The following is a 13750-nucleotide window of genomic DNA, read 5'->3' as shown; positions in this document are numbered from 1 at the left end:
ACCTCCTCATCGAAGTCGTTAATAAAAATGTTAAAGAACACTGGGCCCAGGACCGAGCCCTGTGGTACCCCACACGTTACTTCCACCCTGTTTGAGAAGGAACCATTGATAAGCACTCTTTGAGTACGATTCTGGAGCCAACTGTGAATCCACCTGATAGTTGTTCCATCCAGCGCACATTTAGCTATCTTGCTAATCAGAATATCATGGGGTACTTTGCCGAAAGCTTTGCTGAAGTCGAGATATATTATGGCCACAGCATTCCCACAGTCTACAAGGGAGGTTACCTGATCAAAAAATGAGATAAGATTAGTTTGGCAGGATTTGTTCTTCATAAATCCGTGTTGGCTCCTAGTAATCACTGCATTGTGTTCAAGGTGCTTACAGATTGACTGCTTTATAATCTGCTCCAGATTTTTTCCAGGGATTGATGTTCCCGGTTCCTCCTTTTTGCCCTTTTTGAAGATAGGGACAACATTAGCTCTCCTCCAGTCATCCGGCACTTCACCAGTCCTCCATGATTTCACAAAGATAATAGACAGTGGTTCTGAGATGTCTTCAGCCAGTTCCTTCAATACTGTAGGATGCAGTATATCGAGCCATGCCGATTTGAACTCGTTCAAAGTGATTAGGTATTCCTTGACCGTTTGTCTATCAATCTGAAGCTCCAATCCTGCCCCTTCTACTTCATGTTTCCCACGAGGGTCATAAACCCTATTTTGGGAGAAGACTGAGCCAAAGTAGGAATTGGGCACTTCTGCCTTTTCTTTGTCATCTTTTGTCATTTTGCCATGCTGTGCCACCGTTTCATTTCTCTGTCTTTTACTATGGACATCCTGAAGAAAGTTTTTGTAGCTTTTAGCATCCCTCGCTAACCTCAGCTCATTCTCAGCTTTAGCCTTCCTGACGCCATCCCTGCAATTCCATGATACCTGCCTGTACTCTTCCTTTGTGGCCTGGCCTTTTTTCCACTTCCTGTATGTGTCGTTTTTTGTTTTCAGGTCATCGCTAAGCTTTTTTTGAAGCCACATTGGCTTCTTTTGCTGTTTTCCCCCTTTTTTCCTTGTTGGAATTGCTTGCCATTGAACTTTTAGAATTTCCATTTTTAGAAACTCCCACCTATGTTGGACTCCTTTTCGCATTAGGGTGGCTTGCCATGGAACCATACTTACAATTGTTCTGAGTTTATTAAAGTCAGCTTTCCTGAAGTCCAGGGTGCACTTATGACTACTCTCAGCTTTTGCTTCTGTTAAAATCAAGAATTCAAGTTTGGTGCAGTCACTTTCCCCCAGAGTTCCCGTAACTGCCATTTCATTAACCAAACCATCTCTATTGGTCCAGGATTGATATTGGGTATCAAGTCCAGGATAGCTGATCCTCTGGTTGCTTCCTCCACTTTCTGTAGGAGAAGAAGAAGATTCTGTTGTATCTCCAACACAAGTAAGAAATTTCTGGGGGGGGGGGCATGTTTGGCAGAATTTGTCTCCTAACAGATATCATAATTATCCAATTGAATTCCCCCATTACTACTACATCATGCTTCCTTGAAACATTGGCAATTTGCTTTACAAAAGTTACATTCTCTCTTCTCCTTGATTGGGTGGTCGGTAGTAGACTCCAAGCACCACATTCCTTTTATTACTTGCCCCATTAATTTTAATCCAGATACTCTTGGTGGAGCTAACAAGCTCATCTTCCTGTATTTCTGTGCAGGGATATATATTTTTAACATATAGCACAACTCCACCTCCCTTTTTATTCCTTCTGTTCTTTTTGAACAAGTTATATCCTTCAATTGCTGTATTCCAGTCATGGGAGTCATCCCACCAAGTTTCAGTTATACCTATCAAGTCGTAAATTACCTTCCTCTAGTAAGAGTTCAAGTTCGTCCTGCTTGTTTCCCATGCTCTGCGCATTAGTATACAGACATTGAAGACCATGTGATTTATGGCTTGGCTTCCTTACTACATGTTTCTGAGGACTGTTACTGGGCCCTATTAGAGCCGATCTCTCTGGTCCCGCTACTGTGCACAAGCCTTCATCAGTCGTTACCAACAAGTTTACATTTCCCTGCCCCTTAGGATTCATTTTAAAGCCCTCCTGATGAACTTCTCCATGCTGTGGTCAAACACATTCTTTTCAGTCCTTGTGAGATGCAACCCATCCCTTGCCAGCAGTCCATCTTCCGGGAAGCATAGCCTATGGTCCCAGAATCCAAATCTCTCATGTTGACACCACCTTCATAGACATACATTCACACTATTTTTCTTTCCCTTTCTACTCCTCTTCTAAGTACTGGAAGGATGGATGAAAAAATTATCTGGGCCCCAAAGTCCTTGAATTTCCTTCCTAGAGCTTCAAAGTCTGATGTGATTTCTTCATAGCTCCGTTTGGCAATATCATTTGTTCCCACATGGATGAGGAGAAAGGGATACCTGTTGATGAGATTTACGAGTGATGGCAACCCTTCCGTCACATCTTGAATCCGTCCTCCTGGTAGACAGCATACCTGGCGAGTCCACGGATCTTCTTGGCTTACTTGGGTTTCAATCCCACGCAGTAGGGAGTCTCCCACTACTAGTACTCTTCTCTTCTTGTTGTAGGGCATGGTCTGCATGGCATCCTAGCAGAACACAATGATGACTGTTACAGTGGCATCACTAGGGTTGGTGTCACCCGGTGCAGCCCGCAGCACCTTCTCTCTCAGACTCTGAGTGATCGCACGTGCGGCCTCTAGGAGCGCACGGCTGAACAACAGGGCCTGGGAGCGCGCTGCCGCCTCGTCTGCTGCCGCTTCCACCTTCTAACAGCCGAGGAAGGCAGCCGGCACGCCACGCGAAGACTCTCGTTGGTGCCTACGCAGTGCCTGGGGGAGGTGACTCTGGGTGTCACCCCCGTCTGGTGGTATCACCCGGTGTGGCCCACACCTGCCGCACCACCCTAGTGACGCCCCTGGACTGTTAGCTTCTTTGCTTTGGTATGGTTTGCAGGCTCTCCACAGGTCCTGGAAAGGCCACAGTGCCACAATATTGCTAAAAATTTCTGATCTCTTGATACCTTCAGGAGACGTGATCCCAGAAGAACATGGAATTGGCCAGTGAAAAACTAAGGAAGGAACTGGAGGAGGAGTTGAAACTTGGATCTGAGCAACTGCGCAGCCACGCCTGGTACCATGGCTGTCTGCCACGGCGGGTAATAGCCAACAAATAGTATGAGAAGGTGGTGGTGAAGTATTTTTAATGTTTTCCTGGGTCTGTCTCCTGACTCTCTAAGCTATAGATATCTGCCAAAAGCACCCTCAGCAAGGAATGGGCAGGTCTGTTTCTGCCAGTATGTTTATTATTTGTGCCATTTCTATACTTCCCATCAGCCAAGTCCTCTAGGTGGTTTACAACATTATAAATTAATAAAATACAATAAAAGATGTAGCGGAATTCAAAGTGATGGTGGTACCTGTAGCGCCTTTGCTCCTCCACAGTCAGCATAGACCTGCCCTTTGCAAAACTGTGTTAATCCTCTCCTCTTACCTCTTTCAGACATTTTGGCCAAGAGGAGCTGTTTAAGCACAGAGGGCTTATGTGCATTGGTTGCTCTCTGTGTGTGCATGTGCGTGTATCTGGTGCAATGATAGGTGAAGATAGTTCTCTACCTCCAAAATGCTCTTGCTAAAGAAGCTCTATCCTCATTTCAGACCTGCGGAAGCTGCAATTGCCACATCAAGGGACCTCTCAAAGAGAGACTTGGTTTTATATCTCTCTCTGTGGATTGCCTTTGGGGTTATCACATTCAATAGTTTACAGAACTAAAGTCTCTCTCCTTTAATAGTTGGGCAAAAGGGAGAGTTTTAATGAATGCAGCTCTCCCTCTCACATTGGCAGGAGACATTGCACCTGACCTAGAAGGGAGAATTATGTAGCTGTCAAAGGTACAAGAGTCCTATAATGGGTAAAGTGATGCTGACTCCTTTGATCAGATGTTGCAAACATCTGCCCCATGGCCAAACTTGGCCTGCCAGGCTTCCACATTTATTTATTTATTTTATTTTATTTATTAAATTTATTAGTCGCCCATCTGGCTGGCTGTCCAGCCACTCTGGGCAACGTGCAAGATAAAAAACAATACATTAAAATGTTAAAATTTAAAACCATAACAGTAAAAACCTAACCCACCCCAAAAGCCTGCCTGAAGAGCCAGGTCTTCAAGGCCCGGCGGAAGCTCATCATACAAGGGGCATGGCGGAGATCATTTGGGAGAGAGTTCCATAGGGTGGGGGCCACTATTGAAAAAGCCCTCTCTCTAGTCCTCACCAGTCTAGCTGTTTTAACCGGTGGGATCGAGAGAAGGTCTTCTGAGGCTGATCTTGTTGAGCGGCATCCCTGACGATGCTGGAGGAGCTCCTTCAGATAGACTGGGCTAAAACCGTGTAGGCAATTTTGAGCAAGCCACACCTACCTGCCCTACACCTGATGTCATACATAACATCAGGCGTAGGGCAGGTAAGGGTGGAGCTTGGCTGAAAGGGGATTTGCAGGTGCTGCTGACTAACAGTGCCTGTCCTATGCAGCTCAGCTGGTTGGTGGGAGCTTCGAAAACTTTGCCCAAAGCAGGGTTGTATTCCTGTGCATCAGCCAATATGTGGGGAGATCAATCCTGTGTAAGAGAGCTGAATCAAACTGGATTGACCTCCTCCTGCATCAGCCGAAGCACAGAGAGATCAGTCCTGCTTAGCACTTCCTTAGTGGAATCCAGTGCTAAGCAGGACTAACTGCAAAGGGAGGTCAGTCTAGCTTGATTCGTGTGTGTGGGAAAGCTCCCTGTGGGAAACTTTCTTATGCACGTGAACATGCTCACTTTACACTTTGAAGTACCGAAGTCAGGACCAAAGCACCTCACAAGCAGCAAGGTGCTGCTTAAAGGAAGTTTTTCCCCTCTTCATTTTAGCAGCAGATCCAATTCAAGCAAGGATCTAGCCAATGGAGCCAAAAAGGTCCCCCTTCCTTAGATCCTGCTAGAGAATTCTCCTTTCTTGTTACACCATTGTTGTTCCCCTCCCCCCCCAGCCATCCCCATTAGCAAAGTTCTCCCCTCTGTCTTTCCCCCCTGGCCTTAGGAGGCAGAGTCTCTACTGCAGGATGATGGAGAGTTCCTTATTCGTGACTCGCGGTCCAGCCCAGGTGACTATGTCCTGTCATGCTGCTGGGAAGGCCAGGCCATGCACTTCAAGATCATCCGTGTGGTGCTCCGCCCCCGAAAGGGCTATTCTTGCACCCTCTTCCAGTTTGAGCAGGAGCAGTTTGACAATGTGCCCGCCCTGGTGCGCTTCTATGTGGGCAACCGGAAAGCCATCTCGGACACCTCAGGAGCTGTGGTGTCCCGGCCTGTCAACAGGAGTGTGCCCCTCCGTTGGCTAAAGGAGCATTTCAGTGACACCAGCCAACCCCCTGGATTAACCAAGGAAGATGAGGCACCCATTCAACGGTTCAGCTTCCATGTGGCCATGAGTGGAGAAGAAATGGGAGAAGGGAATTTGCTCCGGTGAGGCAATAATTGTAGTGAAAGTGCTGGAGGGCAGGGAATTAAGGCTTGTATCCTGGGGAAGCTTGTCATGGTGCATATGATGTAGCTTTTCTATGCTGTGAATCTAACCCAGGGATGGAGAGCATGTGGCCTTCCAGATGTTATTCAACTCAACTCCCATCAGCCTCAGCCAATATGGCCAATGGATAAGGATGATGGGAGCTGTAGTCCAGCACATCTGGAGTATCACTGAGGTCTCTGAAACCTAATCCAAATAATCCGGAGCAATTCACTTGTCTCATTCAGCTGTAATGTCAAACCATAGTTTGGCACTTCAAAAATGAAGTTTAAAAGAGCATTGGGCATGTGTGCTCCCTCCCTCCTGTCCTGTGTTGGAATTGCTTTTTAATATGTTCTTAAACTTTCTTTTTAAAAATGTTTTCTAATCTTAGGAGATGTTTTGATAGCTTTTTTTAAGTAATGTTTTTCAAGATGTTTTGGTTTAATGCATTTTAAAGTTTGTTTTTATGATGTTTTAATGTTTTTAGTGCTTTTGTTTGCCACCCTGGGCTCCTGCTGGGAGGAAGGGTGGGATATAAATCAAATAATAATAATAATAAATGTGTGAACAGTCCTACCTTGTGCTGTCGCTCTTGAAGCCTTATCACTGTGAGATCCATATGTGAGTTTAGACATGGCCTGGTTGCAGTGTGGGTCCACAACTTCAAGTAGCTTTTCTGCAGGTTTTTGAAAGGTGGTGTTTGTGAGATGGAGTGGGTTGATCAGCCAATCAGTTCCCTCTTCTCACCACTCAGGACAAAAGATCGAAGTGGAAGTGACCCCAGTAGCCTAGACCAGTTGGGCCGGAGACCATCCTTGCATGGTGCCCAATCAGACAGCAATTTACTGACAGGTGAGTGATGTAGACTAAAGATGGGCAGGTTAGCACAAGGCAGATTCTGTTTCTAATTGTGTGGGAGCAGGTAAGAAATGGTAAGAGTTTAATTTTCTGTTTTCCTAAAACTTCCAAGCAAAAGGAAGTTCATTAGCTTTATAGGACAACATTTTCCATTGTCCAGTTGTTCCTGCACTTCTGTCATCCAGTTGTTCCTGGTAGATACCCTAAATTGAGCAGGAAGACAATGAACAGTGATATAGGTGTTTAGAAGTCTGCATGACTAGAATTCCTCGGGGCAAAGCAGAGGGCAGAATGAGCAACTCTCTACTTAAGAGTTTGGTCCTTGCCATAGTCCTGAAAATTCTTGGGTGCTGTCTGATAAAATAGCAGAACTAGTTGTGAAGAGAACCTGAAATATGGTAGAGAGCCAGGAGTGAATTGGCCGCAGCTTGCTTGTTGTATGTTTCAAAGTTCAAGCCATACAGTGGTTTCTTAACCATGGCTTAGTGGTTAAGATATTTGAATGGAGTGTCGTTCATGCCCAGGCCTAGTGCCAGCACATGGCATATTTGAGCAAGCACTGGGTCCTGGCAGCCCACTGACTCTGCCACAGGACTGCTGCTCCTGCTGGTGTTGGGTGGCATTAGCTTGCTTTTTGGTGTGGGCCTGCCATGCAACCAGCAGGGAATTTGATGGGGATTGGGCAGCCCATCAGTGGCAATGAGCCGAGCTCAAGGCCCACACACCTGAACTGACGGGCAACATCATCTTAATCATACCACTTTTGATTGCTGATATCAGGTGTGGGTAATCTTTTTAATCTGGTTTATTAGCTCTGTTCTTTTATTTGGAGTCTACATCATCCCTTTGTTATAATGTTCGTTTGTTTTAGTGTGTTTAATTAACTGAAGGTTGACTCACAGATCAAAATTTGGCCCCTGGTGCGGTTGATAACAACCAAAATTCTGGAATGGGGCTGTTGAAAGACCTGTGAGCATGTAGGTGTAATGGCTTTGATCTTCTGAGTATTTTAATAAAATCTTGGTTACCGAATGCCAGAAAAATAGGTTGGCTTATGAGCAGCTCAAAAACAGACATAAAGGAGGGCTTTTCTTTCGAGTTGAGATTCATTGAAGTCATGCAAACTTTGGTTGAGAGAAGTAAAAAAAAAACCTCAAACACACTTCAGAATCACAGTAAATCATGCAAATTATTAATTTTCATAATTTCTATTGCAAAATAATTTCTGCTGGGTTGTAACATTTGGCATTTCGAAGACATCCTTCCCCAGCTGTCTTGGCTTTCTTTAGAAGAGGTGTATGAGGACAGCAGGTGGTGATGATGTAGGCCAATCACAAGGAAAGCTGGATGGGCCAATGGGCACCATTTCAGGTCTACTGCAACCCAAATTTGGATTATGTAGATATTTGAACGTCGGCGTCATTTGCTAGGACTAATATGCTTGTTTTGATTACCTGGGTGGACAGGCTTAATTTGAGAGTTGGAGCTTACTGCGCAGATCTACTCCCATTCTTTCTTCTGACCCACAGGCAGTGCAGAAATGTCACCTGGCATCCATGACCGGAGTCAACTCCCTCCCCTGTCTCCTGCCTTCCGCACAGGCAGTGACCCTGTCCTGCGGACCAATGCCCTGTTGTCTCATCTACTGGGAGGTCTGGCATTGAGTGGCTCTGAGGGGCTGCTCCACTCTAAGCCTCCACCCAAACCTTTGAGGGCCCTGTCCATGCTGGTGGGTGACTACTGCGAACTGGTTCCCAAGGCTCCTGAAGGCACAGGGAGCCACGTGGAACGTCTGCGGAAGGAGGAGAGATGGCGTGGTCGGGCCCACATCACAGAGACTTCCTTTGGGTTTCTCGACATTGATGGGGCACCTTCTCCCCTGCCCCACTTGATGGAGGCTGAGGAGGAGCCAGGATTTGAACGTCCCCTGCTAGAGACAACCTCCTCCTTTCAGCCTCGCCATTTTAACTCGCTGCTCTTGACCCCTGAAAACAAGCCTCTGGAGCCCAGCGCCCTGAAGCGCCTCAAGGACATCTTTGCCCAGCATGACTGCCAGGCCACAGCCCTTCACATTCTCCAGGTCGACTCCCAGGTGAGGGGGAGTGGGAGGAGAACAACCTTCCACGTTGCATTCATTCTTGTGACATCCTCCACCGCAAGTGCAGCACATTTTGTAGATGATTACTTTTGTCTAAATCTATCCTGAGAGCTCATGGCTGAGATGGGTATCAGCAGATCTGTGATACGTTCTCTGTTGGACCACCACCCTGGCTAGTGCTCAAACTATTTGGGCCAGGAGTTGGGGGATAAAATCCCTTCTCACTTTGGGGGCTACATCTAGATTTGGTTCCTAGCACTAGAGAGAGATAAAGGTGGCTCATATTATTCTATTGAATTGAATTAATCTAGAATTGCCATTAGTCCAAGTTCTATGAATCCATGAGTACTAGTGCCGAATATAATTTCTTTCCCACCCTTAAGCATAAACTGGGAATCATTCACTCTTTTGAGACCCCACAAAGACTGATGGATGGACTGTGGCTAGTGTTTTCGTGGGCTAGCAGATCATCATGCATCTGATAGTGTTCTGTGGCCCACAAAAGCTGATGTCTTCATTGGTCCATAAGGTGCCCCAAGACCAGGAATTGCCAACCTTTTTGGACCACAGAGTGCATTTCAAATTTTGAGAGAGTGCTGGAGGCACCAGTCACGATATGGCTGACATTGAGCATGGCATAACACAAAATTAGAGAGCAGTCATGGTGAAACCTTTCTCATAAATATAGTTCCATACTATTTTCTAGCTTGACCAGTTGCATTTCTGCCTGCCATGTAGCTGTTAAAGGTACAAGAATCCTGCTTTTTCCCAATGCCAACCCTAAGCCAAAGCCTAAGCTGCCATCCTGTCCCACTTAGCTGGAAGTAAGCCCCATTAAACACAAAGAGGCTTCCTTCTGAATAGGCATGTATACCATTATACTACAAGTTAACTGTACAGTGAATTCTTAATGATTTGCCTAAGCCTCTTTGCAAAGTTTTCACATTTCTTTGTGCAGGGAGGGGGATTCTTTAACATCCACCCACACTTATAGTGTAGTAGTATTTGCAGAAAATAATTTCTAGGCACTACTTGATCTCAGGTGAACCCAGTACAGGAAATATGCATCCTGGTTGCTGGGGAAAAAAGGAAGGGCAAACTATGGAGATTCTAAGGACAGAAGCAGGAAAAGTACACTAAAAGGGTGGGCAAAGCAGCAGTTATTTAGGACCCCAGACTGCCTGGTGTCCAAACAACTCACTTATCAATCACAGCTCTGACTTCACATATTGGCTAATAATACTGACAGGCAGGAGCAGCCAGACTGGCTCATTTTCACATAAATCACTAAAAAGCTTACCTGCTTTGGTCCATAACTTTATTTCTAGGAGGTCGAGAGACTTTAAATTTTTATTGAAAGTTCAGATTCTGGGCTACCTGCTGGGGGCACCATGGAAGGCTTTCACAGGTGCCATGGCACCCTCACACAATAGCTTGGTGACCTCTGCCCAAGAATGTTTTGCTACAATAGACTATCAAAATGGCTGCCATTGGGGACATGGCTTCTGGAATGCTCTCATTGTCTACCCTGATCATGTGAATGAGGTCCAAAATGCAGAGACAGCTCAAGGCATTTTGGAACCCTGCTGTCTCACCCAGATGGTAAAAGTATAATAAACTAAATAACAATTAGACAATTTGCTGACCATTAATGATACTAGGCATCTGCTACTTGAAGTAGTCTGCCTCCCCCACTTAAGGATGAGACCTGCCCTGGTTAAGTGGTAGGTAACCTATGTCACTGGTACATCTCAGATATGGTGGGATGGAAGCCATCCCGAGAGCTAAAAATGACAGGGTAGGCTTTAATTTTTATTTAAACATTAATTAATAAATTTCAGAGCAGGAAGCTCTGGAGCCAAAACTCCCTTCCCTTCAACCCTCTTGCTTATTCTTGCTGATGGGCTATGTATATCACTGTTTTTTTATTAAATAAAGCCACCTCATTGAGTCAGCAGAGATGGGTTTGATTTTAAGCAAGAGACACATCACGAAAGGTTTTTAAAAACTAGGAAGGCTCTACCCCTCTGCTTGCTTTGCTCACCATTCAGGGAGACACTCACTCACTCTCAACCTCCCCTCCACATACACCCCTACACACAGAGGCAACTCCCAAAAGGGCCCCCCAAGCACTCACAACCATCCTGTTTAGGCAGCTTACCAACCTCCTGCCTGCCCAAGCGACTGGTGCCACCACTGCCCCGCTTCAACTGCTTATATACCTCTCAAATTATTGCTGCCACGCGCTTGCCTGCTCGCCTGCTCAGCCACTCACTCCAGCCACCCACCCCCTCGCTCGCACATCTGCCTGCCATCCTTGCTTCCTGGTGCTGCCATGCGTGATGGTTTACAAAAATATTATCTAGTTAGATTAGATGTATGAAGGCAAGTTAGCATGAGATTGGCACTGTGTTGTATGGAGTAAGGGTGGTCTGACCCTGACTAATGCCCTCATATTACTGAATTGCAAACAGTACACTGTAATTTCATTCCATATGATATTTTAGTTTGAAACACTGAAACTCAAAATCAATGATTGTAAGGTGACACTGGTTTTATGTTGGGAAATGTTTGTAAGAAACAAAAATCTGAAACATGTTGCTTGCATAGGTATTCAACCCCTGCGCAGTGGAAACTCCCAGTTTACACAGATGAAAGGAATTGCCCTATCAAGGACACATTTACCTTACCATTGGCCTCCACCTGTGAACCATTAAAGTTGCTGTCACGTTGTCAGGACAAAAACCCCTCTGTTGAAGGACCATTGGTCAGGCTGTGGATCAGAAGGAAAATGAAGACCAAAGGTCTACAGAAGTGAGAGATAATGTAATACACATGCATATATTAGGAAAAGGGTACAGACTAATATCCAAGTATTTGAATATCCCAGTGAGCACACTTGGATCAATAATCAGGAAGTGGAAGCTGCGTCACACCACCTAGGCACTGCCGAGAAAAAGCTGTCCTTTAAAATTCAGCGCTGGAACATGAAGGAGCCTTGTGAGAGGCCAACAATCACTTTGAAGGAGCTACAGAGTTCACTGGCTGGGAGTGGAGTAATGGTGCACCAGTTGCCCACATCAAGAGCTCTGCATAACACTGGCCTGTATGAGAGGGTGGCAAGAAGGAAGCCGTTACTTAAAAGGTACTATCTGAAAGCATGTCTGGAATTTGCCAGAAAGCATGAGTGCCCCAGCTGCGATGTTGGAAAAGATTTGGTGGGCAGATGAGACCAAGACAGAGCTTTTTGGCCAAAACTTAAAGCACAATGTGTGGTGCAAACCTAACACTGCCCATGCCTCAAGACACACCATCCCTACAGTGAATTATGGTGGTGGCAGCATCATGCTGTGGGGATGCTTCTCATCAGTAGGGACTGAGCATCTTGTTAAAATTGAAGAATGGGTGGAGCAAAATACAGGGAAATACTGCAAGAGAACCTGCTTCGGTCCACTAAAAAACTGAAGCTTGGGTGGAAATTCACTTTTCAGCAGGACAGTAATCCCCCGCACAAGGCCAAAGCAACATTGGAGTGGCTCAAGAACAAAAAGGTGAATGTCCTGCAGCAGCCCAGTCAAAGTCCTGATCTCAATCCCATTGAGAATCTGTGGTGCTCTTTGAAAATTGTGTTCCACAAGCAACATCCAACCAATCTGAACGACCTGGAGCGACTCTGCCAAGAAGAATGGGCCAAAATCCCTCCAACACTGTATGCAAAGCTGGTACGTACCTACCGCAACAGAATTAAAGCTGTTATTGCAGTGAAAGGTGGCTCTACCCACATTAATGTGTGTGGGTTGAATACTTATGCAAAGCAACATATTCCAGTTGTTTATGTTTCTTACAAACATTTCCAAACCAATGTCATCTTATAATAACTGATTTTGACTTTCAGTGATTCAAAATAAAATATCATAGAGAACAAAACAGTAATTGTGCAATAATATGAGAGCATTGGTTAGGGCTCTGAGTACTTTTGCAAGGCACTGTATATGGACAACTATTCATTTTTAAATGAAAAAATGCATTTTTGGCATCTTGCAATATTCAATGAAATGTTTTGTTTCCTAAAATATTTGATCCTTCCTCATTCAAATGAGTCAGGTAAGTTTCTAATGTCTTGGAACCCAAATATGATGGTTTTTCTGCTGCATTTTTTGTATTTGGTACTTGGGTGACCCACCTAAGCCCTTCTTGTTCTGCATCTCCAGTTACAGTAAGCAGCTGCTTGCCACCCTTAAATGAAGAATACATGTTGCAGCCTACGAGGGAAACTCTCCTGGGGAGCAGAGTGGAAAAAGAAAGGGAATCGGCTGTCTCCAGTTCCTTTCAACAAATTTCCTTTCTATTATTCAGGCTGCCAGAATCATTGGTGTCTCCACAGAGCGGCAGCGGGCAATGGGGGCGAGCTCAGGTCTGGAACTTATAACCCTGCCTCAAGGGTATCAGTTGCGGAAAGACTTGCTGGAAAGGTATTGACTTCTGTGTGTGTGAGAGAGATACAGCTGGCAGTCAGTGGAGCAGACACTGCAAAAGAGGAGGGTGACATTCGTATGATGACCTATCTTATCCCCAAGAATTGGTTGCTTGTGGCTCATGCAGATGCCTCTTTGGTGCGTGTGGCATGGCAACCAGGTCAGTAAGGAAAATGTGAATTTGCTAAAGAATTTATGGGGAGGTGAAACAGAATTTCCCCAAGATTAAGTGTTTTAAAGGCCCTTAAAGACTTTTCTGTTGGTTACATTTGTGCCCCTTGAGATGAGTATGCAGAGTTGTTTGCAACGTGTTAATGTGGGAGGAGCAAAGCAAACTCAGCAGGCTTTTATAAGGACTCAGTGCTATCTCTCCTCTCCCACCAGACAGCTCCAAATAAAGCTAACCTAGCACAAGTACGTATGCATGTGCTTGTAACTACTGGGTAAACTGGTCCTCTGTGTTGTTCCACCAAGTGATAGGTTACCACTTGGCGACTAGGTGTCTGTATTCACCTGCAGTCCCAGCAGCATAATCCTCTGTACATACCATGTCGAATTTAGCATTAGTGTTGACATGCAGTCCTGATTAAACTGAAAAATTGCATGGTTTCCAAGACTGGAAATCATGTTTGAAATTCTATGCCTTAGGAGTTGATTTTTTTGTGGTGTAAAACTCAAGGTGTGGTGTTGAAAGAGCTTTGCCATAAACACCTTGTACCCTTTCCACCCCAAAATTGTTGT

General features: G+C 45.3%; 1 protein-coding gene across 5 annotated transcripts in view; it reads left to right on the top strand.

Moving 5' to 3' along the window:
* The window catches only part of SH2D3A (SH2 domain containing 3A), a 52762-nt gene that overhangs the window by 32652 nt on the left and 6360 nt on the right, over window positions 1-13750 (top strand). For 4 of the 5 annotated variants that reach the window (XM_061639452.1, XM_061639471.1, XM_061639442.1 and 1 more), the window contains exons 2-6: window positions 3064-3192; window positions 5111-5535; window positions 6333-6430; window positions 7966-8528; window positions 12891-13006. In XM_061639452.1, coding sequence (XP_061495436.1) covers window positions 3085-3192; window positions 5111-5535; window positions 6333-6430; window positions 7966-8528; window positions 12891-13006 — 1310 coding nt within the window. In that variant the 5' untranslated portion in view covers window positions 3064-3084. Of the gene's footprint in view, window positions 1-3063; window positions 3210-5110; window positions 5536-6332; window positions 6431-7965; window positions 8529-12890; window positions 13007-13750 lie in introns of those variants that run through there. The other variant, XM_061639480.1, reaches the window with a different exon arrangement.

The sequence above is a fragment of the Rhineura floridana genome, chromosome 1, assembly GCF_030035675.1.
Source record: "Rhineura floridana isolate rRhiFlo1 chromosome 1, rRhiFlo1.hap2, whole genome shotgun sequence".
Taxonomy (NCBI): domain Eukaryota; kingdom Metazoa; phylum Chordata; class Lepidosauria; order Squamata; family Rhineuridae; genus Rhineura; species Rhineura floridana.
The sequence above is the reverse complement of the archived record's forward strand: the minus strand, read 5'-3'. Positions and strand labels throughout refer to the sequence as shown.